We start from the raw sequence: 25,307 nt of genomic DNA on the forward strand, positions 1-25,307 counted from the left end.
GATTTGAGATGTGTAGGATTCCCAGTCTATAGAGGGGTAATTAAAGTCTCCCATGAGTAGGATGTCATATTAGCTGATACATGTCTCCAGCAGGTCCAAGTATACATTATGAGGTTCTTGGAAAATGGAGGGTGACCTATTGCTGGCTAGGATATGGTACAGGATTTTGTCTGTGGTAATCTGCACATGGAGAAACTCCAGCATGTCATCCTGTTTGACCACCCTAGAGGTATGCTTGTTATTGATGTACTGTATATTGAGACACCTCCACCTTTAGCCCTTGTTTGTGCAAGATAAACTCAACAGTTCCCAAGATCAAGTGAGCTCTAACTTTTGCATACATATGGATAACATAGCAAATAAGCCAAATATAATTCTGTTCTTTCAGCTTTCTTAGAAAAAGAAACTCCAGCTTTACTCCGTAGCATATCGCCTACTCCGAGGTGATCTCTGCCTAACATATAAAGCTATGTCAAACCCAGAGCTTTTGGACATGCTACACCTAAAGAAATCCCAATCCCTCCAAGCTACGCGCTCTAGAGACCTACACCTTGTCACCACAATAAACAGGACACGCTGGAGTGATAGATTCCTGTCCCAGAGACTTCCTATACTCTGGAACAAGCTACCCATCTATGTCAAGCAAAGTCCTTCATTAGCACTCTTCAAGAAAAATCTTGATGAGTGGATGGGAAATAGGAAATACACCCCGGGGATCATTTCTGTGTCTCTGCTGGACAGTGACACAGGAAAATAACTTTCTTGGGTGGCATAAGCTATGGCACCTTGCTGGCTAGGCTTATGTAGGCCCTTGGGCCAAAAGCCTAGTACCTACCTATGAACTTATGAACCTATGAAATCAGAGTGTAAAGGTTAGGCATTCCAGCTTTGTTGACATTGCAATATTCATAATACTAGTGCTGTTTTTCAATGCAACAAAAATACAACTATACAAATATAGTGTTTTAAAAGCATGCTTACACTGAGGAAAGTGAAGGATTCATAGAGATTTGAAAACAGTAACATAGTGCAGTGGCAAAAGAGGTCCATCCTCTGTAAACAGTAGTTCTCAGATTCCTGATCAAGTGTCCTGTATTATTCAGATTATTCAGATTTCCAAAGCATTCAAAAGGCACATCTCTAATAGCAGATGCTCTTCCAGGCTTGCCCAAAAGAAACCCCTTTCTCTTGTCTATTCCATCGGTGGTGACCGCCACTCACATGTGACCTCTAGGACTGGTGACATTTCAACAAGTAAATGGTTCAAGATGTGAGGATGTCTTGCAAGACACTACATATCAATATCGTGGAGATGAGAGCAGTACTTATTAAGTGCCAAGACTTTCAGGGCTTCCTTTCTTACTTGTGGTGTGACTCCTGCCACCTCTAACGACATGGTGTTGACTTGGTACTTCAACAAATATTAATGGACTCGATCATTTCACCAATGTTGAGAGGCCATTACAGTATGGGATGGAATATTCTGTCAGACCACTTTCTGATAGTCAGACCTATTCCAGGGAGGTTGATTCACTGATGAACAAGCTCATTTGCTGTTTAATGATGCTCCACCAGTGGTCTCTCAGTCCTCTTGTGGTTCAGAAACTACTCCAGTGCTGGCACATGCTTTGTTGTGACCTACTTGCTTCCCCAGCTAACTCAAAATGCCGCAACTTTTCTCCCTCATCTCTCTGTCAGGGGATGCCCTTCTGTGGCTCAAGAACAGAAATGGCTCCCTAGACAAAAAAAAGGTTTTATAGATGGTTTTAAAAGCATTACAGTAATGGATTGATTTCCTCTCCTGTTGTTTGTATTATAGGTTAAGTTTTTGGAAATGTTTCCCGATTATAATATTTTTAGCTTCAGGTTAAAGTAAAGTCTCATATATTCTGTGAAGTAATTATGATTTTATTTAACTATGAGGAGCTTCATTATGTTGCTATAAAATACTGGATGCTGAAAATGACTGGCTTAAAATTTTAAAATGTTTCCAAAGATTACTAATGTTTGTCTACATATGATGTACCTATTGCATAATAACAATGTCTATACTGGAGTTAAAAGAAGTAGTCTGGGTTGTTGTCAGAAAGACGAGGAAGGCTAATGTAAGATAGCTAGAATTACTTTTGTGCTATCTTCAGAGTTATTTTAAAGGGTGCAATCTGCATCTAATAGAGTTTGCCTAGTAGAAGACAAATGATTATACAACGCAAACAAACTATGACTACTCTTATCTGAACAAAATAATTTCAAATTTTAGCTGACATTCAACAAAATTGAGACCAATTAAACTGTACTGTAAGTCCAGTAATGAAACATCATTTTGTGCTGTACCATACCCCTGGTAAATGCCAGTGTAGTACACTTCTACTTCTGTTGCTGGACAATTGACCATCTAATCAGATATAACCACAAATACTTCTCCCATGACTACAACCCTGTCAAGGTCTTTCCTGTTGAAGAAGATACTTTGATTTCCTATGCCTTTTATATGTACTGAAAAGGTTTTTCTGCCTGGTCTTATGGCTAATAACCTTATAGCAGGGTCTATTTGCAAGGCTGGCTTTTGAAAGGTTTTACATTTATGAGGTTGAATTAATTGGATGAATTATCAGAATCTTACCTTGAAAGTGTAGGGAACTTTAGATCATAAAACTGGTAAGTATATATTATATATCATTCTTATTGTGTCAGTTACCTATAGATCCTAGGAGGGAGTTTAAAAGGTATATTCTTAGTTTTTTTGCTGGAATAAAAAAAGGGTGGATCGATTTCTGAAAAGCTGTTAGATCAATTGGTGATTGACGATCCCCAACAGCAGCATTTTTACATTCTCCCCAAGATCCACAAGATGATTAATAACCCTCCCAGCAGACCTATTGTTTCTGGTATGGGCTCTTTAACTGAGCCATTGTCTGTTTATTTAGAGGGACAGCTTAAACCTTTGTTGGGACTAGTGAGAGCATGCATTAAAAATACTACTGAGGTTGAAGTTAATGGATGACCTGCATGTTTCAAACAACTCTTACTTGTGTACTTTGGATGTACAGTGTTTGTATACAAGCATTACCCATGAGGGAAGCTTGTTGGCAGTAAGATATTGGTTAAAGATTTCTAAACTTTTTCTGGAATCACATATTGAGTTTCTTTTGATACTATTGGGATTGGTGCTTGAGCACAATGTGTTTGCTACAAGAGTGAATGTTTTCTTCAAATTAAGGGTACTCCAATGGGGTCAATCTTTGCCCCAATCCATGCTAATCTATTTATGGACTTTCTTGAGGTGTTTTTGATTTACAGTGAAAACAATATTTTTTATGGAGCATTTGATTATGTGGTGTCGGTTTCTTGATGACTGCTAGTGTGTGTGGTCTGGCAGTTTGGAACAATGAAATATTTTAATGCTAATGCCATTGGTTTGTTTTTTATGGGGAAAGCTATTTAATATTGTCTTCCTTGATGTTAATGTAACCCAATAGTTGCATGTTACTATTGCCACTAATCTATATCGTAAGCTGTTCACTAAAAATTCTTTATTAGAAGCTAACAGTTGTCATCTGGGCCATATTATTCAAAGTATACCTAAAGCCCAATTTACCCACTTTATTAGAGCAAAGAAAATTTGTAGCTCAACACAAAATTTTGAAGTTAAAGCAGAAAAAAATGGAAGCTGGATTTATGATGAGGGTTTACTGTAAGGAGCCCATTAGTCAAGCTAGGTCCTTTGTATGTAATACGCCCAGGGAAGTACTGCTTAGGGATAAAAATGGTGATTTTAAAAGTAATGATCAAGGGTCTGTTCCTAGATTTGTTACCACCTATGGGACTAATTCTTTTAAAATTTGTGAACTTGTTAACAAATTTTGGTATGTTTTGAAAAATGATCTATTTTTTTGAACATTGTCTTGATAATTATTGTCATTTTGGTTATAGATGGGGAAAATTTTGGCGAAATATTTTTCTTGGTATAAGAAGTTTGACAGGGGTTTTCTAAGGTTTCAACAGGGTTGGATTTGTGGTAGTACATTTTGTGGTAATTGCACCTAGTGTAAGGTGGTATCTAGATGCAAGCCCAGTACCTTTGTTACTACTTCAAAGATTTTTGAGATAAGGCAACTGATCACATCTAGTACTGAATGGGGGATTTATGTGGCTATCTGCCAGTGTGGGGACTTTTATGTGGGCCAAACATCTGGACCTTTTAAACATCGCATAGCAGCTCACTGTAGTGATACTAACTGTAAACACCTTCATAATGTACTTTATAAGCATCAATGTGAGGATGCAACTGCACATTTTATTTTTATTGGAATTGATACAGTGGTTGGTGATGGGTTGTGTAATGAATTTAAACACAAATTACTAAATAAGAAAGAGAAATTTTGTATTATTAAATTTGGTTCAATGTATAAACCCAGTTTAAATGAATTTTGGTAAGCTGTTTTTTTAAATAATATTTAAATGATATCTATGGGGTATTTATTCATTATTTTTCTTCATGTTTTATAATAGAGAGTAATATAATTGGATTTATTTAGGGTATTGCTATGATGGTAGCTCTTTATGTATGTGAATTGCATAGTCACTTTAAATACTGGCTTTTTAAAATGGATGTGGAGTGAAGCTTGGCCAGTATTGATGATGCTAGTGAACAAAATCAGTTTGCTGTGAGTCATTTTTCAGCGTAACTGCTGTTTTTATTTGACTGGATTTTTGATATTTGTATAATAAATTAAGGGGTTCACTATGAAGGCATTTTGGTCTACTTGAAGAGTGCTAGAGTTTTTGTGATGGATATGTATATCTTTGTATATCTATATATATAGATATAAATATAGATATATAATGATTTTATATATATATATATATATATATATATATATATATATATATGTGTGTGTGTGTGTGTGTGTGTATATATATATATATATATATATATATATATATATATATATATATATGTATGTATATATACATATGTGTGTGTGTGTGTGTGTGGTGTATGTATAAAATTACATATGTAACAGTTATAAAGGGAGGTGTAAGGGGGTGTAGGAAGTTTTTATTTACACTAGCTAAATATCAAATGATGACAACTGCTTTGAAGACTAGTGACTGAAGAGTTGACTTTCCAAAACAGTTTCCCCTCACATTTCCCTAGTATTTGGTAGGTAGTCTGGCCTGGCTCATTATCATTTTGTTACAGAGTAAGAATGGGCCTACATATGCTAGGCCAAGATGCTTAGAGAAGCATTATGTTACCAGTCCAAATGCATATTTATTGAATACTGAAGTACTGTGACTGATATGAGACAGACAGCTAGTCCCAAAAGTCAGATTCTTCTCAGAAAATATGTCTTGATACCTAATGATGCCAACAAAATATAACAAAATATGATTTTATATTGTGCAATCTTTATTTGTTTTAGATCTCTTTCCCTAATTGTTTTAATTAAAATAATTCAAGTTCAAATTACAAGAGATGTAGTGTTTAAACTTTTCATTTGCTTCTGCATATATTTGCTGACCATAGCATATGCAGAACATGTGGAATGTTGCCACATATGGCATTCTTTAAAGGACAAGGCATGCATCTGCTAACCATTACTAGCAGAGGTTCATTTTTGTACCTATTTGCAGACAGAAGTATATTTTACAAGTTGTGGTTTATAACAGCATGCTTTCCAAAAGTTCAGTCCAAAACACTTCACATGCAAAAATGGAATGTGTTATTTTAGGTCAAAACCAGTTCAGAGGTACTAAAATAGAAATCCAATTTCCTTATTTTTACTTCTGCATTTTAACTTCTTCTAAATGTAAGAGTTACAGTAATCAGAACAGTAAACAGTAGGCACTAGAATACAGAGTTTGCAAGTATTGGATCTACATTTTCATTCTGAATGTTTTGTGTGTTTTGTTTTTATATGTCAAATATGTTATACTGACCTATTTATTGGCACTTGCTAAACATTATTTTGCTATATATTAATCCTTTTTGTACTATTTTCAAGTGGAAAATATGCAAGCTCTGCTTTGTCCAAATTGTTTGAAAGATCTTGATTGTGTATTAAGCAAATGCATTTTGCAAGGAGACCCGAGTAATGAACAAAAATTGCTTACTTCACTATTGGGTGGTACATAACTATGTTAATTTCCCAGAAATAGACTGACAAAGAGAAATGTATAACAGGCTTTCTTAAAGCAAAAACAAGCCACATAAAAAGGCATAATTTTGTACCTCTCTCATCTGCTATTGGACCATAATTTCTTATGGCTTTTATATCACATAAATGAGATTATAGTAGCAGTGTGCAGTGCAAACCGAGCTAGTCTCAAAACTATCATGTTACTTGTATATGTGTGTGTGCATGTATGCATATTATCTATTGATATATATATATATATATATATATATATATATATATATATATATATATATATATATGTGTGTGCGTCTGTGTGTGTCTGTCTATATTGATAGTTATTTCGTAGACTGAAGGAATGTAAGACAACTCAAGTGTACCTTATTAGTTCAGTCATCATTTAAAGGAAAACAGCAAAAGTTCTTCAAGGGAAATTTGGAACAAATCCTTAGTCATAATATCTGTTATATTCCAACATGAATTAAAGAAAGGCAATACTATGACAAATCAGATGTAATTATATGTGAACATAGGAAAGGGAAGATATCAGAAGACACACACACCCCTATATATATATATATATGTGTGTGTGTGTGTGTGTGTGTGTGTGTGTGTGTGTGTGTCTGTGTGCAGATACGTTTTCATCTGTTAAATGACAGGTGCTTCACTTTGTTTAATACCAGCCAGTATAATGTACACCGTAGCATCTTAAAAGCATTAAGTATACTATCCATTCAGATTAGTTACCTGAAATGAACTTCCTCTGTTCTGTGAAAAATTGCCCCTGCACCCTTGAGCTTAGCTGCCCCATTTAATCTGGCCTTCATAGCTCTCTATCCTATCTTGACTCTCAACCTTGTTCACTCGATTAACTTGTGAATTACTCTGTTTCCCTCTCATCCCCCACATTGTGTCCAAATTTTGTTCTACAGTCTCAAATTTTTCAGTCTCTTGTCATGGCCATGGGTTCTCACCATGATCTTTATAGGTGTTTTCTGCTCAGTCCACTAACCTAATGTCCTTCAGAAGTGTCACTTTTTAGAAGTACTGATTTTTCTCCAAACCTTGTGTCACTAATAATCTTTGCAGTGGCATTAACAGTTCAGGCTTTCTTAAATTGCTACTCACTGAACTGTATCCGAACACTTGTTTGCAGTGGTCTCTACCACCATAGAGTTTTCATAGTTTTTCTTAAGTAGTACAGTGTTGTATTTATATGAACTAGTCAGTGAGCTCAAGGTGTTAGGATTGTCACTATGGAAGAAGTTTCATAAAATTAAAAATGATAATCAAAAATAAGTCTCAGCTTGAATAACTGTCTACTGCATGGGTCTTTCTGGGTAATAATTAATCTGTATAAGGTAAACAATAAATAAACAAACAAATGTAACTCATTAATACTCATTGTAAGGATCTGTGCTAAACACAGTATGTTTGATCTCTTTATTCTTTATACTCTCCAGCAAAGGAAATATTCTATGCAAAATTTATAGTTGACATTAAGATAGTCAAAACAAAAAAAGAGGGAGGAAACTCCAAACACTGCATCAAAAAGGGACACATTAATTTCTTAGTAAAATAACCACATATTCTAAATAATAATGAATGCAATATGATATACCGATCTTTATATGTTATTTGATATTTGCAAGTATAGACTGTAGGCTGAAAAAACAACCAAACACTGTTATCAGAATTATGAATGAATAGTCAAACCCATGAAAGCCTGATAAGGAACAGCAGGTTTGAAATTCTGAAATTGTTGTAACATCATATATTTCTTAGACATATCACTGCTGCAAAGCAAATATAGTTCCTCTGAAAGTTCAGGGCTTCATGGGGCATTGTGTCCTGGAGTTTCAGTTTGCTTTGCTCCCTGCCTACTTTCAGATTTTCTGTTCTGGTTTTTTGTTGCCTGTTGTTTGCTTGTGCTGTTATTCTAGCCAATAGAATGTCAAGCAGTATTTGTGTCTTCATGTGTGTCATATCATGTTGTCCTGCCAGCAGCCAGTCCCCAATACACAGTCACATGCCTTGCTTAAGTTAGAGAAAAAGAGAAGGATGACGGGGCAATTTTTTCAGCAGTTATTATGCTTGATGTTTATTTATTTATTTATTTATTTATTTCACATTTATAAACCAGGTTAATATCACTCTACTGTTGCCCTCTTTTAGCCACTGTTTTTGATAGCAGTTTAATATCAAGGCTGCACCAAGACAGTAGGACTTCCATTATAAAAGTCTGGGTTTTGATTATGTAGTGCTGGGAATACGTTGTCCATTGGGTAGTTATAATCACACAGATATTTTTAATAGGTAAATGTCAGTGCATTCATATTTTCATTCACATACATGCATTCAGGACCACAGAGAGCCTCAACTTGTCCCAACAAGTAATGTCTGTATAGGAGAACAGGTGTAGATGGATGCCAGCCTATCACACAATGTACATGTAAGCACATGCAAACGTACACACACACACACACACACACACACACACACACACACACACACACACACACACACACACACACTCATCTAGAGGTAATTTAAAGTACCAAATGACAATATTGGCACAGAAGTCACCCCAGCTAATAACCAAACTGGGCAAACAAACCTTAACAGGTAACAATATTAAGTGCTAGCTTGTTACACAGTCACCCCTCAGACTGCTAATATATTTAAACACTTCTTAACTACATATACGAATAACAACCTCTTTTGTGAAAAAATGAAAACAACTTTTATTCAGTAAGTTAAAACAACAAACTAGTACCATTACTGCCACCTGCTGAAGGTTATGTGCAAGTGCAACAACAGCAGGAGCTGCTGCAGTGCGACACCATTCAAACGGGTATATAGACAATCTATATGATGACAATTGTATTAGGCAACTATGCAACGAAAATTAACTTGAAATGTAGTATCAGCTAATCACAGTTATACAGTAGCTCAACATCTTCAAATATTACTTGCAGATATTCACATAAATAGTTGATAAGTCCATCCAGTAGTTGTCTGCCTTCAGTGATGATAGTTCCATAACACACATCTGTACTGATCACTCTGTCAGGATGCAAACTGTGAGTATGTTGTCTGAGCAGGATTCTTGATAAATCTGCACTTGTCTGCAGTGTCTGCTCTTTTGCCTTCCTAAAATATGACAAGTATGTAAGCCAGCCATTACAGCCCAGGACATCACAAAATGATGCCTAAGACATACAAAATGTACTCATAAATAACCCAGGCTAGCATAATACACTAGGTGAACTAAATATCCCAGCTAATATAATATGCTAGCTTAACTAAATATCCTCGACAACAAAATATACTAGCTGTACTAAATATGCTGGCTAACCCTTTATACTAGTTGGCATCATTTCTCTAACTAGCATAGGTTCATAGGTGTTTACTAGGCTAATAGCCACAAGGGCCTTTTTAAGCCTAGCCATGCATCCCAAATCGGTGACAAGTTCTGACACCTTAGATAATATATTAGCTGAATTAAATACAACAGGTAGGATAATATGCAAGCTGGAATAAATCCTTTTCCTAACATACTATTTTAGCTGTACTACATATCATGGCAAAGATAATATAGATGCTGAATTAAATACCCTGGCTAAAATTATATAGTAGCTGAATTTAAAAACCTTGCTAATGTGATATAATAGCTGAATTAATTACCTTGGGGCTACCATAATGTATATTTTAACCAAAAAGCCTGGCAAACATAATACTAGCTGAAGTACTTCTGTTTACGGTCAGCACGCTCTTGCTGCACATGTTGGTGTGCCAAAGTAACATAGAATTGTAAATATTTGTTATATGATAAGAACATGATAATTTGTAATAATACAGGCAATTATTTTATTATTTTTGAAAAGCTGATTTTGGAACTGAACTATAAAAACTATTCAGAGGGTACTATGCCATATGTATGGATATCCAGGTATTTTCTAGCAATATCTAATGTGTGCTATAAATTATAGAAACAATATATAAAATCAGTAACTTGTTTTAAATATTTTTCTTACCATTAGGTATCTGCTTGGAAGATGAGATAGGGCTTCATGCTTGGAACCCTGGTCATAGTGAAACCCATCGAGTTCATATTGGGCACGGAAGGCAATTTCTGCTTACTTCTTCAGCTACAGTGGAGTCAATAGAAATATCCGATGGAGGTAAATTATTAGATATTCTTAAATGCTTGTCCTATCACCTCAGTAAATAGGGAACTGCAGTACCCAACATTTTTTTATGCCGTTATTGGACTTTGATAATAATGATTAAGTACTGTAGTTGCTGCAAATCGAATGATGATTACTGCACTCCATGCATGATTATTCGCTATGTATTACATGTATAACTTATTATTTATCCTGTGTATTAATGCAATTCCATAACTGATACAGTCTGAGCCTCAGTCTGAAAATGACTACTTTTACCCAGTGCTCTTATCCAGTTATGCAGAACAATAAATGAATAACCATTGTTTCGGAAAATACCTCTTCCAAGTTTTTATATCTCTTTAGTAAGGTTAACCAGTACATATGTGGAAGGATTTTATTATCAAGATGACAGGTAGTTTGCAGCTGTGCAAACAGAGGTCCATTGCCTATAAAATAATGCTGGAAATACTTCTTTGGTAAACACCTAATGCATGGGTTGGGTTGGGGTGGGGGGGGTGGGGGGCAGACTGAGACTTCTGTAGGTGAGTGATACCAGATCAGTCATCAGACTGCAGTTGTGTTGAAGGAAGTTAAATATATGAGATGTGAATTAATAGAAAGGAGTATAAACACAAGAGAGGAAAGACAGAAAGTATGAGACGCAGCAGGAACTAAGGAAAAAGAAGCAAACTATGGAAGGCTGTGAATGTATCAGCATTTTAGCACAAATTATAATATGCTGAGTCTGGTAATCTTGATGACATGCACTGAACTGCACTATGTAAGTAAGGCTCAGATACAGTATATGGGAAAACAAATCTCATTATTTTATCATACCTTGTCACAGTCTCCTTCACTTTGGGTGATTAAAGAGAGTTGCTATTTGCATATATAAATGCAGGGAATGTAGAGCAAGCAGTGTGCACAACCATAGAGTAAAGCCATTCTGAGGCAATGCCATAAAATAGCAATGCTTTATTCACAAATCTTCACGGCACCATGAAGAGTTGTGAAGATCCTAGTGAAATCGGTCAAAGCAAGTAAGCTAAAGGTAAGATTAGTTTAATTTCCAGATGTGTGGTGCAGCATTTCAGCTGAGCTGCTATCCAAGAAATGCAAGAATGTTTTGCATTTAATGAAAGGGTACAACCTCACGATAACTGTGTGTGTGTGTGTGTGTGTGTGTGTGTGTGTGTGTGTGTGTGTGTGTGTGTGCGCGCGCCTGGGTGTGATTCCCCTAATAATAAGAGTTATAGCATGGCGGATGAGCTAAAGCAATGAAGGCTAGGTAATTCCTTAGGTACGTTGGTTATCCCACAGAGTCAATAAGCCATCTTGCAGCAGGATTATCATTTGCCTGGCTTCACGTATTTCCTATTTGGGCACTTGTGTTCTGCACAGAAAAATAAATCTTCAAAAATAGCAACCCTCCCAAGATTTTAGGAAAAAAAATATTTCCTAACTTTTCTCTAATCATTGAATATAGCAGTTGTTTTGTATTTGAAACACGACAACAAAATGAAGTCTTCCTTTGAATTAGGTATAGGCATAGTTTGTTCTGACAATTCCACTCATTCATAATAAAAAATTGCCCACCTTGGGCGGATGAAAAGTTATCAATCCTGGCTTGCTGTAGTACAGTTGAGTCTTGACTAAGGATGGATCTTGTGTCCTGGATTTTGAACTGATCAGGCTGCACTATTGCAGGAATCTGGGACATAATTTAGGAATAGGTATGTACCCATTTGGCATGTACCTCACTAGACACCTACAACAACTGGAAAGGCCGCAAAAATACCTCGCAAAGAGGATTTTAGGCCTTAAACACTTGTTCTATATGGACAGACTCAAAAAACTCCAACTAATCTCTGTCTCATATCGCCTACTTAGAGGCGATCTCTGTTTGACTTACAAAGCCATGTCTGTCCCAGCTCTGTTAGAAATGCTACAGCTAAAGAAATCCCAGTCCCTTCACACTACATGTGCCAGAGACCTCAACATCATTACCACAATCAACAGAACCAGCTGGAGGGCCAGGTTCATAACCCAGAGACTGCCCATGCTATGGAATAGACTTCCCATACATGTCAAGCGGAGCACCTCACTGGCCCTCTTCAAGAGAAATCTTGATGAGTTGATGGGAAATAGAAAATTCACCCCAGAGATCACTCCAGTGGCTCTACTTGACAGAGGCACTGGAAACTAAGGTCGGGTGGCACAATGCCAGGGTAATCCTATGGGCTAGGCTTGTAAAGGCTCCAGGGCCATTAGCCTAGTACACACCTATGAACCTATGAGCCTAATAGGTAAATGTCACAGGCCAGGGTCTTGTGATTTAGCCTTAGTATTCCAACGTTATTTATTTCATTCTTCAGAAAAAAAGGCTTTTTAAATTTATCTATCAAAATATATGTGTGTGTGTGTGTGTGTGTGTGTGTGTGTGTGTGTGTGTGTGTGTGCGTGCGTGCGTGCGTGTGTGTGTGTGTGTGTGTGTGTGCATGTGTGTATACACATATATAAAATGTATATAGCTTTGTGTGTGTCTGTGTGTATTTATGAAAACACACATAGCACACCATATCTGCATGCAACTTCTCAATTGAGCTGTGCTACTATGTAAATACTTACATTGATTTGATCAAAAGGCCTAGACAGACTGGACATGAATTAGATAGATAGATAGATAGATAGATAGATAGATAGATAGATAGATAGATAGATGGACTGATATGTATCAAATTGCTGTGAACCACAGGTAGCCACTCAAGCAAAGGTTTAAGCAGTGTTGTCCATTGTATCTTATTAGATAGATAGAAATGAAAATACAACCAGACCTGATAAAGGATACGACTCTCAGCCAAAACAGTGGATTCTTATTATATAGATGTCTGCAAAAAATAACATCAATGATAATTGATTCTTTTGCCAAAATGCTATTTGACACTGTACTGTGTGTCAGTGATTTTTTTATAAATCATTAGGTTTTATTATTCATAGGAAAACTTGTGATTGCTGACAAAACACAACCAATCATTTTAAGGACTAGAAATATCCTGATTGAAAATGGAGGCGAATTACATATTGGAAGTGAAGCTTGCCCATTCCAGGGTAACTTGACCATCATCTTATATGGAAGGTAGGGCAACTGCGTCTAGAGTTACATTTCTTTCACTATAACAAGAGACATGCTTGGAATACAGTTTTTTGTTTGTTTGCATGTTGTTCTTATGGCACTTTGTTTGTTTCCTTGTTTTTACGAAAAAACAAAACAAAAACAAATTTAGCTTCAGAGAAGTCATACCAGATGACTAAAGGAAAATCAGCTGAAGGACTTCCACTGAATCCACTTTACGATTTTTTTTTAAGTTACTAAAAGGTACCTGAAATGTAAAGGTGCAGTGGCATCCCCCTGCAGAGGGGAATTTCCCTCTGCCAATAAAACATAACCAGCTCCAAGACTGCAAAGCCTTAGTGTAGGTTACATCTCCTTGTGACGTTTTAAAAGGATCCTGCAAAGAACTTTGATGATTTCCTCACTGGCTGATCTCCCAGTGATTGTTATCATGCTCGACCTTCAGAATGTTATTACGCAGCTACTGGAAGCAGCTTATAGCTTGTAAAGTACAGTTTTATATGCTAGGAAGAATGAAGCAGCTATGAAAACCATCGCATGGGCTCATAACAGCTTATTATTTTGGCAAAGAAAGGATGATTGTATTGGTTTATGGACAGTAAATTAATAACAATAATTTAGGCAGCAGATGTGCTATTCTTATATTTTAAAAGTTCTGAAAAAAACTCTGTCTTTGTATTTGGTGTAGGCAAGACCTATCTGAGAGATGATGCATTTTATGTGGGAACCTAGAATTCCTCAGTTTTCAGTGCAGATTTTCACTCTGAAAGTACTTAAATAGAAGCTTTCTTGTATTTTGTACTGTTTTATGGAATGCTGGGCAATGTTTGAGATAGTGTCTGTCTGACTTCTGATCAGCCTTTTAAAAACATTCATAAATACCATCCTAAAGGTATTTTCCACCTTCATTTTGGGCAGAACCAATTTATTGCCAAGTGAAAGAATCCAGTAGCATGCTGAATTAGATCAATCTGTCCATGTGTTACATCCCACTGATAGATTCATAGATAGGTTCATAGATTAGTACTAGGCTAACTGTCCTTGTGGGTCATTTTAAGCCTAACCTATTATCCCATGTGTGAGTCAAACCCTGCACCTTGTGTTTGCAAGGCAAACACCTTAACCATTAAGCTAACCTCCCACCCATGCAATCTTAATGCCTTTATTACTGGCTGCTGAGTGAAGATTCCTTCCTTAAAATTATCATTGGCATCAACCAAATGAATCACTGCTGAATAATACAAAACAGAGCATAATTAGGACATAACATTGTTGAGATGAGATACTGGCTTGGATTTTTTATAAGACCTGATGTCAACATTTAAGGGAAAGATTTAACACAACTTAAATCCTGTTGTTTTCCTGTTTTGTATGCAACTCAGACTTCTTTCTATTGACTCATTTGAATACTTAATCAAGATAGACTGATGTGATCCTCTCTCCTGTAGTAAAATATTCTTCCTTGTAGAACAAATAATATATATATATATATGTAGCTATGATTTAGAAACAGTTTCAGTGAATATTTAATTCAAAATGAAGCACAAAAGGTAACTTAATGATGATTATTACTACATAAAAGTCCATTCCTGAAGCCTTTCAAATTTTACAGTCATTGTTTTTTGTAATGCTTATCTGTTTTCACAATGACTTATCGCTCAAACCTATAAGATTTGAGAAATAATAGTTTCAGCAATTTATATATCATCGGCAAACACAGCCATTTAAAGCATGTGCTTTAAAAAACAGTAATGATTTAACTAAGTTATGTATTCATTGTGTTCTAGCCTGGATTTTCAAACTTTATAACACCTTTTCTGGAAACATGTTTATTAATAACAACAGTACCATTCTGAACACAATATACAGTACATGTATCAGAACAATGTGACATAATTTTCTATGCCATTTATGTTACAGGTCTGATGATGGGTACCAACCTCACAGCTACTTTGGGCATAAGTTTATAGGAGTTGGTAGGGGTGGTTCTCTTGAAATTCATGGTCAGGAGAAGCTATCATGGACATTTCTCAACAAGACACTCCATCCTGGTGGAATGACGGAAGGTGGCTATTATTTCGAAAAGAATTGGAATCATCGCGGCATCATTGCCCACATTATTGACCCTCAGAGTGGAGACGTAGTGCATTCGGACAGGTGAGATCGATGTGCATTTTATTATATCAACACAGCAAGTTACACATCAGCATTTACTTTGATTTACATTGAATTTTTGTGTCAGCATTTTGTATGCACAGCTGGCTGCATAGTATAGAGAGAGGAAATCCTGAAAACAGCCGATACCATATGATTGATTGATGACCTTGCTACTTGAAGAGATGGCTAGAGAAGGGTGACAGTGGGCAGCTGAGGCTGGTGCTTCTACCCTGAGGGAACTGTTATATATACCACTGTAGGAGTGGCATAAGTTTGAACACAGGTGTATTATCTGTGTCAGAAGATAGGATGTAGGGTGCAAGCCTGCCAATGAAAGTTTCATTGTCTAACTAAGCACAATGGATATGGTAAAGCACAAACCTCCATGGGAGCCTCTCATAGCTAGCATCACATTGTATCTGTCAGCCAGTGGTGGGGCATTTAAACACAGAAGAAAAATCTGCTTCCTCAATGCAGGATGAAGGTTTATGATACCTGATTCATCTTTCTTGTGCTCAGTGTCCCTGGATACCAGTAAACTGGGTGAACAAATGAATCAAGCCTGACTGGGTCTTGGTTTTTACATAGACCAGGGACTATCAAAAGAGCTTATAGCGTTTATATACATCGAAAGCGGGTTAAAGAAACTGGACAAAAAAAAAAAAAACATACTCAGGCATGAAAGAAGTAACTAAACCATGGTGATAAACATGTAATCAAGAGTGCCAGTATTTTATTTTAAAATTGAATGCTCTGGCTATGACATCTTGTTACTTTTACTGTTCTTTTTGCCAGTAAAGTGTTAAAAATTTTTCACAATGGTGTTCAAGTTTTGAATCTTGGCTGTTGTTGAGAAGCTGTTCAAAGAGATGGGACTGAAAGGTGACAATTAGGAGGAGTGAACTCTCAAATTCCCTTACCCCACCATTGTGTGATCTTGCAGTTAGTATATATACCTAGCAGGGGGTGGGGTGCAGGGGGGCTTGTCCCCTAAAAAAATAGAAAGTAATAATTGTTCATTTTTTGAGCATTTACTCCTATGATCATTCACTCTAAACTGACTGGTGTTTAGAGTAGGGTTGCCACATTTTGTTGTGGCTTAAACTGGAGCAAGGCCACACCCCTTGCAATGCCCCCAACTCTGCCCATTTCCTTCCCTCTCCTGCCCACTTTCCACCCATTTTGTGATGTCATTGTCATGTCAGATGAGGAGGAATGCCCTCCTTTTCTATTCCTTATGCCTTCTTTCTGCTAATTTACTATGCTTTTCTGTAAAAAAAAAAAAGCATAGTAAATCCGCCAATTTAACAAACTGTGATAGCCTGCTTCATTTTTTGAAACAGAATATCAGAGTTTGTACAGTGTTTCCCAGACTACCAGACAATCGGACTGATTTCCGGATAGTCAGGCAAAAAAAAAACAGATTGGTGGCAATGCTAGTTTAGAGTGTTGCTCCTATGAGTGTGTCATGTTTCATGAGACACTCAACTGAACAGACATTTTGCCCGTATTGGCACTGCCCTCTATTGGTGCTTTGTGAGAAGTGCTGGTACACTGACACAATGCTGTGTTCAGTACATTGCACAAAATTTGTTTTCTGAACGCTTGCATGCATTACAATACATCAGCATTCTTTCTATATTTCACGCGATATCTAAGGGGCTTTAGTGGGTAGGAAAAGTGGCCTCCATAAAGGTAAATGGTTATAGGAGTATTAGAAGTTATAGTAAAAGAAAAAGGAGATTTAAATACTGAATGGTGGTTGTCATATGGAGGAAATAATCCTGAATTTAAAAATATTACAGTTATTTTTAGTTCAGTATTTTTGTGCTGATATGTTATTAATTAGCATTCATTATCAGTATCTTTTAAATTATGTGATTTTTTTTCTGCACAACAGAAAGAGAGAGAGAGAAAGAGTTGTGTTGCTTATATTGACTGACATCTGTTTTATTTATTTATTTATTTATTTGCAGTTTGTTTATTTGAAGTTTGTTTTCCAGGATAGTCCACTGGGCTACAAGGAGCTCATTTTCAATGGAGTCCTGGGGAGAAAAGCTCCAGAGAAATACAAATGCGTAGTACAGAAAGAGCACAGATCCATAATATACATTTCATTTAAATGTTAAATACATATTTTCTGTAGTACAAACCCATATACATTCCTCAGCTGCTTTAGGAATGATCTAAAAACGGGCCTACCAATATATAGTTTAATAATAATAATAATAATAATAATAATAATAATAATAATAATGTCAATTTTTTGTGAATTTTCCAAACAAACTGAAAACTTCAAAGACAATTAGTTCTGTGGAATACTAGACTATCTTAGGCCTTAATATGGCTCCTATAAAAGTACACTGTTGCCCACTACTTCTGACTGTAGTACATGTTGGTTATTAAATATGAGAAAGAAAAAGTTAGGATGACTTTGATATTAAGGAGATTCCTTTACTGACAGCATTCCATATGTACCTGGGTTTAGTACCTACCATGATTTCAGTACACCTATGTCAAGGACCTCAACCTACAAGAACAAATAAAAAAGTCTTGCTGGCAGGAGATGTACCGAACCTATTACATTCCATATCTGTGAAACAAGCTCTTCCTACATTTCAAACAAAGCAGTGCTCTAGCTGGTTCCAAAATTAATCTCAGTAATTGGACGAGCTGTCATAAATTCTCCCTAGGTTATCTTGCATAGGCCATACAAAGGGGTTGAGCACTACTGAATTATATTGCAATACAAAAGGTTATTTGGCTAAGCTCTTTATGGTCCTAGTGATTGCTTGTTTAAGAACCTATGAACCTAAGGAGGTTATTTTGTCTTCCATTTTGATAATTTGGCCTACAGTCTGTACTGAACACTATTGGCAACAATACTAAATCACCATTAATGTCCATTTGTGTTTTATTTGTGGGTTACATGCACTTCAGCAGGTGCATTACACAAGTAGGATACTGTTGTTTTACTTGTGAATGATGACTCTAATCAGCTGCGACAGAGTTAGTTGACCTTCTAAAGATTTGTTTGCTGCAAGTGCCACACATTCCTGCAGGACAGGCCTAAGTCTACACCATAGTATGAACAGGACCTGATATTTAGGCAGACAGACATCACACCCAAAGGATTCCCTTACTTCTGGAATAAGCTTCCACTCCGTAACAAACAAAATCTTTAAATCTAATTTAAATGACTAGATGGGTAGTCATAAATTGCTCTTTGGTCAGGCATCTCAGTCTTTTAAGGATTGGGGTAGTAAGTAAACTGTAGTGCCTGATCTCCTAATGATCTTTGCCTAGTATACACCTGAGAACTTATGGATCTAACAGTTGGCAGTGGTATGGTCCACTGGTAAGCCTAGTATAAGCTTAAGTACTTATCAACCTAGCAGTTGCTGGTGGTATAGTCCACAGGAAAGCCTTGTACAAATGTAAGAAGCTATGAACCTAATAGTTGCAGATGGTATGGTCCACTGGTAAGCAGGATCCCTGCATTTGAAGTGGAGCGCATTTGTTCATTATAATGCTTAGCCCGAGGTGAGTAAATTTGGCTATTATACATGTACTTTAAAAGCTGTTAAGCATGAAAACTGATGAGCTTGGGAAAATTTTTTGAATTTAATTGCGAAAAGGCTCCTGGGAGCTTTAGCCCTCATATGCAATACTGTTTATGGCCCATTTTGAAAACAGTTATATTTATCCCTCTGTCTTCTATAGAAATAAGGTAGTCAAATATATGAGATTTATTGATGACCTTTTATTTTTATGTAGAGGTGCACCAGAGGAGTTTAATAATTTTGTGTTTGAGTTGAGGCAGAATGATTGGGGCTTAGATTTCACCAGTAACATAGGGGGAAGATCCATCCAGTATTTGGATATAGAAATCTATGTGAGTCAGGAAAATATAATTCAATATAAACCTTTTTATAAGGAGACTGCAGCAGAGAATTTTCTCCATGCCTCTAGCATGCACAGTGATTCCTTGATTGAATCTCTCCCATTTGGTGAATTTAAAAGAATAGGAAGACACATCTCAGAAAAAAAGTTAATATCAGTAGAATTCAATAAAGTGGAAAGAAAACTTTTGGAGAGAGGGTATTCCGTTATGAGCATAAAAAAAGCTAGAAGAAGGGTGGAAGATGAATTGGGCATAGTTGGAAGGCCCAGGAAGAAAGTTAGATTCAAAGGGGTGGGAGTATATGAAGACCGTGACATTCAGTGTAAAGGCAATAGTGGATTCAAGGAATTAGATGAAAAAATATTTTTTGTAACCAAATTCTCTCATTTTTCTCAAACTTTAAAAGAACTAGTGGATAGATTCTGGCCAATTATTTGTGAAGATGACAAAATTGGAATGCTTTTTCCATCCCGGGTAACCTTTTCCTATAAAAGATATTCTAACCTCAGGGAAATTCTAAATTCCAGAAATAAGGAAAAAAAGAATGAAGGTGAGAGAAGGGGCTCATTTAGATGTGGAAAATGTAAAGTGTGTGAGTTAATCAGGAATTTGGATGGTTGTAAAATCAATGGGGTTAAATATAGAGCCAGGGAATTCTATAATTGCAACTCAACGGGGGTTGTGTATATTATAGGATGTGGATGTGAGAGGCAGAATTGGTATGTAGGACAAACCACTAGAAGGGTGAAATTAAGGATTTTGGAACACCTGGGTGATATAAGGCATAAGAGAATGGAGAGCCCAGTAGGAAAGCATTTTTTGGATAAACATGGGGGGGTTCCAGAAGGATTTGTTTATAGTGTTTTAGGTAGACCCAATGTGTGTGGAAATGAAGCAATTTTTCGTGAGAAACTACTTTTGATGGAGTCAAGGTTCATTCTTAATTTGAAAACCATTTTTCCAAATGGGATGAACATGGAGGTTTAATATGTTTGTGATATAAGTAACATTCTTACAGTATTTGGATTATAAACAATGCTCATAGTAAAGGCAGTTCATGTAAATGTTCTCACATACTTCTCAATGTTGTCTAATAATTTAAATGTGATTATGTAAATGGCTTGTAAGGTTAACATTGTGTCAAAAACAGGTATACAATTTCATTGTTGGTATTTATATATATGTTCATAGTACTAAAATGAAAGTTATTTATTATTATGTCACATAGAAATGTCAAGTCTGCTTTAAGTAGCAATGAAACTATGGTGATTAATTAATATTAATATGGTGCAACAATTATTTAATTAAAGATTTGTATAAAAATGGGTGGAGCACTTAGTAAAAAATGTATTCCAGGAGAAGGCGAAGGCCGAGGTACCAGAATAAAAAAGAAGTATTGCAGCAGTTGGTGTTCTCTTTTTGTATTCTACATGTTTCCTTGGTGAAGTAGTGGAGGATTTGTATGTATTTTCAATGCCCCCAACTCTGCCCATTTCCTTCCCTCTCCTGCCCACTTTCCACCCATTTTGTGATGTCATTGTCATGTCAGATGAGGAGGAATGCCCTCCTTTTCTATTCCTTATGCCTTCTTTCTGCTAATTTACTATGCTTTTCTGTAAAAAAAAAAAGCATAGTAAATCCGCCAATTTAACAAACTGTGATAGCCTGCTTCATTTTTTGAAACAGAATATCAGAGTTTGTACAGTGTTTCCCAGACTACCAGACAATCGGACTGATTTCCGGATAGTCAGGCAAAAAAAAACAGATTGGTGGCAATGCTAGTTTAGAGTGTTGCTCCTATGAGTGTGTCATGTTTCATGAGACACTCAACTGAACAGACATTTTGCCCGTATTGGCACTGCCCTCTATTGGTGCTTTGTGAGAAGTGCTGGCACACTGACACAATGCTGTATTCAGTACATTGCACAAAATTTGTTTTCTGAACACTTGCATGCATTACAATACATCAGCATTCTTTCTATATTTCACGCGATATCTAAGGGGCTTTAGTGGGTAGGAAAAGTGGCCTCCATAAAGGTAAATGGTTATAGGAGTATTAGAAGTTATAGTAAAAGAAAAAGGAGATTTAAATACTGAATGGTGGTTGTCATATGGAGGAAATAATCCTGAATTTAAAAATATTACAGTTATTTTTAGTTCAGTATTTTTGTGCTGATATGTTATTAATTAGCATTCGTTATCAGTATCTTTTAAATTATGTGATTTTTTTTCTGAACAACAGAAAGAGAGAGAGAGAAAGAGTTGTGTTGCTTATATTGACTGACATCTGTTTTATTTATTTATTTATTTATTTATTTGCAGTTTGTTTATTTGAAGTTTGTTTTCCAGGATAGTCCATTGGGCTACAAGGAGCTCATTTTCAATGGAGTCCTGGGGAGAAAAGCTCCAGAGAAATACAAATGCGTAGTACAGAAAGAGCACAGATCCATAATATACATTTCATTTAAATGTTAAATGCATATTTTCTGTAGTACAAACCCATATAGATTCCTCAGCTGCTTTAGGAATGATCTAAAAACTGGCCTACCAATATATAGTTTAATAATAATAATAATAATAATAATAATAATAATAATAATAATAATAATAATAATAATGTCAATTTTTTGTGAATTTTCCAAACAAACTGAAAACTTCAAAGACAATTAGTTCTGTGGAATACTAGACTATCTTAGGCCTTAATATGGCTCCTATAAAAGTACACTGTTGCCCACTACTTCTGACTGTAGTACATGTTGGTTATTAAATATGAGAAAGAAAAAGTTAGGATGACTTTGATATTAAGGAGATTCCTTTACTGACAGCATTCCATATGTACCTGGGTTTAGTACCTACCATGATTTCAGTACACCTATGTCAAGGACCTCAACCTACAAGAACAAATAAAAAAGTCTTGCTGGCAGGAGATGTACCGAACCTATTACATTCCATATCTGTGAAACAAGCTCTTCCTACATTTCAAACAAAGCAGTGCTCTAGCTGGTTCCAAAATTAATCTCAGTAATTGGACGAGCTGTCATAAATTCTCCCCTAGGTTATCTTGCATAGGCCATACAAAGGGGTTGAGCACTACTGAATTATATTGCAATACAAAAGGTTATTTGGCTAAGCTCTTTATGGTCCTAGTGATTGCTTGTTTAAGAACCTATGAACCTAAGGAGGTTATTTTGTCTTCCATTTTGATAATTTGGCCTACAGTCTGTACTGAACACTATTGGCAACAATACTAAATCACCATTAATGTCCATTTGTGTTTTATTTGTGGGTTACATGCACTTCAGCAGGTGCATTACACAAGTAGGATACTGTTGTTTTACTTGTGAATGATGACTCTAATCAGCTGCGACAGAGTTAGTTGACCTTCTAAAGATTTGTTTGCTGCAAGTGCCACACATCCCTGCAGGACAGGCCTAAGTCTACACCATAGTATGAACAGGACCTGATATTTAGGCAGACAGACATCACACCCAAAGGATTCCCTTACTTCTGGAATAAGCTTCCACTCCGTAACAAACAAAATCTTTAAATCTAATTTAAATGACTAGATGGGTAGTCATAAATTGCTCTTTGGTCAGGCATCTCAGTCTTTTAAGGAATGGGGTAGTAAGTAAACTGTAGTGCCTGATCTCCTAATGATCTTTGCCTAGTATACACCTGAGAACTTATGGATCTAACAGTTGGCAGTGGTATGGTCCACTGGTAAGCCTAGTATAAGCTTAAGTACTTATCAACCTAGCAGTTGCTGGTGGTATAGTCCACAGGAAAGCCTTGTACAAATGTAAGAAGCTATGAACCTAATAGTTGCAGATGGTATGGTCCACTGGTAAGCAGGATCCCTGCATTTGAAGTGGGAGCGGCATTTGTTCATTATAATGCTTAGCCACAGAGGTCTGGCATCAGTCTAAATGTGTGTGCTCAAATTTATTACCAGTGGTGCACTTTAAAATGCTTTAGCTATTAAAAACATTTATGAGCTTGGGATTATCTAGCTAATGCACTGTCAAAGCTGTTCCTTATGTCTGCAGATGCCACATATCTCTCTTTTAAGTGTAATGGTTTCTGATGTTTTAAGATTTGGAGACATTACATCCTGTGTTTTTCTAAGCGTAGTGGTAGCAAATACATAGAGTAAAAACACTTTAGTTGTGTGACGTTTATGGTATTTGGCTGTATTTGGATATGATCAGCTCCTACTAGCATAGTGTATGACTGTTCAAGTAATTATTAACAGCCTTGTGTTGTTAGATCCCAATATAATTGAAACCAAGTGAGGACCCTATTGCCATCACCTGGATATCAGAATGGAAGAACAATTTACATTATTATTTTTAAATTTCCTGTAGTAAACCTAAAGGTATAACAACTATACAGGAGGATTTCAGTTATGTAGGCATAACTTGGCTATAATGCTCATGCTATAACAAATCACACTTTTTGGTTGCATTAGATCTGGTACCATAAAACTAATTGTTTGGACACTGCATATTGTGATTGTGTTAAAAAAAAATTATATATATATGTATATAGCTTATCTGATGAAACCAGTTGCTGTTTTCAGAAATATACCCATGAGTCTTAATTGTGCAAAACAAAGTTTGTAGAGAAATCCACAACCGACCACGATAAAGATGAACAAATCTTATTTAATGAAACAGCACCTTAAGCAATCTAGCACCTCGGCTCACAGCCTTCCAGCTGCTGTCCTTTGGAGAGTTGTTTTCCAAAGTTTGTAGAGAACCTGGAAAAGCTGTCTGGTACCTTGAAGGAATGGTACTCCTCTCAGCCAGAAATGGTACGATGCACCATTATGGAACTTCAGCTGCACCCCAAAGGATGCCATTAGCTTAATATTTCGGGTATAGTTTTAAGTATGTGTAGAAGTATTTCAGGTTGGCATTGCTGATATCTATACAGAGTGTGCAACTCTTAATGAACCTGCTCATTTGTATTCTTTTCAGGGAAGAAAATGTTACAAAGATTTAGCAGCTGTAGTAAGGTCATGCTGTTTTTACACTGCTAGTATACTGAGGAATATCCTCATACAGTTACAAGTAATGAAGTCAGTCTGACTTATTCTCTTACTGTTTCTGCAAATATAACACTAATGGAGGGCATTCCTCCCTCTGGCAGGTCTGAAATGTAGTTCATCTAAACACATTTTACACACCAGATTTTATCAACACAGATTCCATTGCAATAGATGTAACCATTTTATTTCCTATGCTACATATTTTTTTTTTCCTGGAGGTTGAAAAACTGAAAGTTATAGTATCTTTCTCTCTTTTGGCATTACCTTGGCGATGGAATAAGTAGTGAGAGGGGGAGCTGGAGGGCACACCTTCCATGTTGTAGGGGGTAGTCTTCCTGCAAAAATGTTTTTGAGGTTTAGTCGTATTGTTTTTTGTGCAATCTGTTTCTAAATTAGTTTTGATGAATTACATTTAAGTGAATAATATTTTGATAGGTAACAGCAGATCCCATAGATTCCAAAAAATATTATCTGAAAAAAAATGCTGAATTAAATTTGCATTGCTATTAAATGTATCTAATTTGGCAACTTCACATAACTGCAGCACAATTACTGAAGATTCGCATAGACAACTCCTGGAACAAAGTTTGATGACAACATTACTTACTTAATGCAGTATTCTGAATACACATTGAGTCTTTACTTTGATTTTAAAACAATCTTTCTAACATGCCTACTGTATAGTTTAAATATCAACATTTTCCTAAAGAGGCTTGAGAAGTTTCCAGCATTTCTGCTTCCACTTAAG

General features: G+C 36.2%; 1 protein-coding gene across 2 annotated transcripts in view; it reads left to right on the forward strand.

Moving 5' to 3' along the window:
- LOC122807038 (cell migration inducing hyaluronidase 1) overlaps window positions 1–25,307 on the forward strand; it is a 378,711-nt gene that overhangs the window by 218,516 nt on the left and 134,888 nt on the right. For both annotated transcript variants that reach the window (XM_044077939.1, XM_044077938.1), the window contains exons 3-5: window positions 10,187–10,327; window positions 13,313–13,451; window positions 15,369–15,605. In XM_044077939.1, coding sequence (XP_043933874.1) covers window positions 10,187–10,327; window positions 13,313–13,451; window positions 15,369–15,605 — 517 coding nt within the window. The remainder of the gene's footprint in view (window positions 1–10,186; window positions 10,328–13,312; window positions 13,452–15,368; window positions 15,606–25,307) is intronic.

This window comes from Protopterus annectens, chromosome 7.part0, assembly GCF_019279795.1.
Source record: "Protopterus annectens isolate FY-2018-M chromosome 7.part0, PAN1.0, whole genome shotgun sequence".
In the NCBI taxonomy this organism is placed as follows: Eukaryota; Metazoa; Chordata; order Ceratodontiformes; family Protopteridae; genus Protopterus; species Protopterus annectens.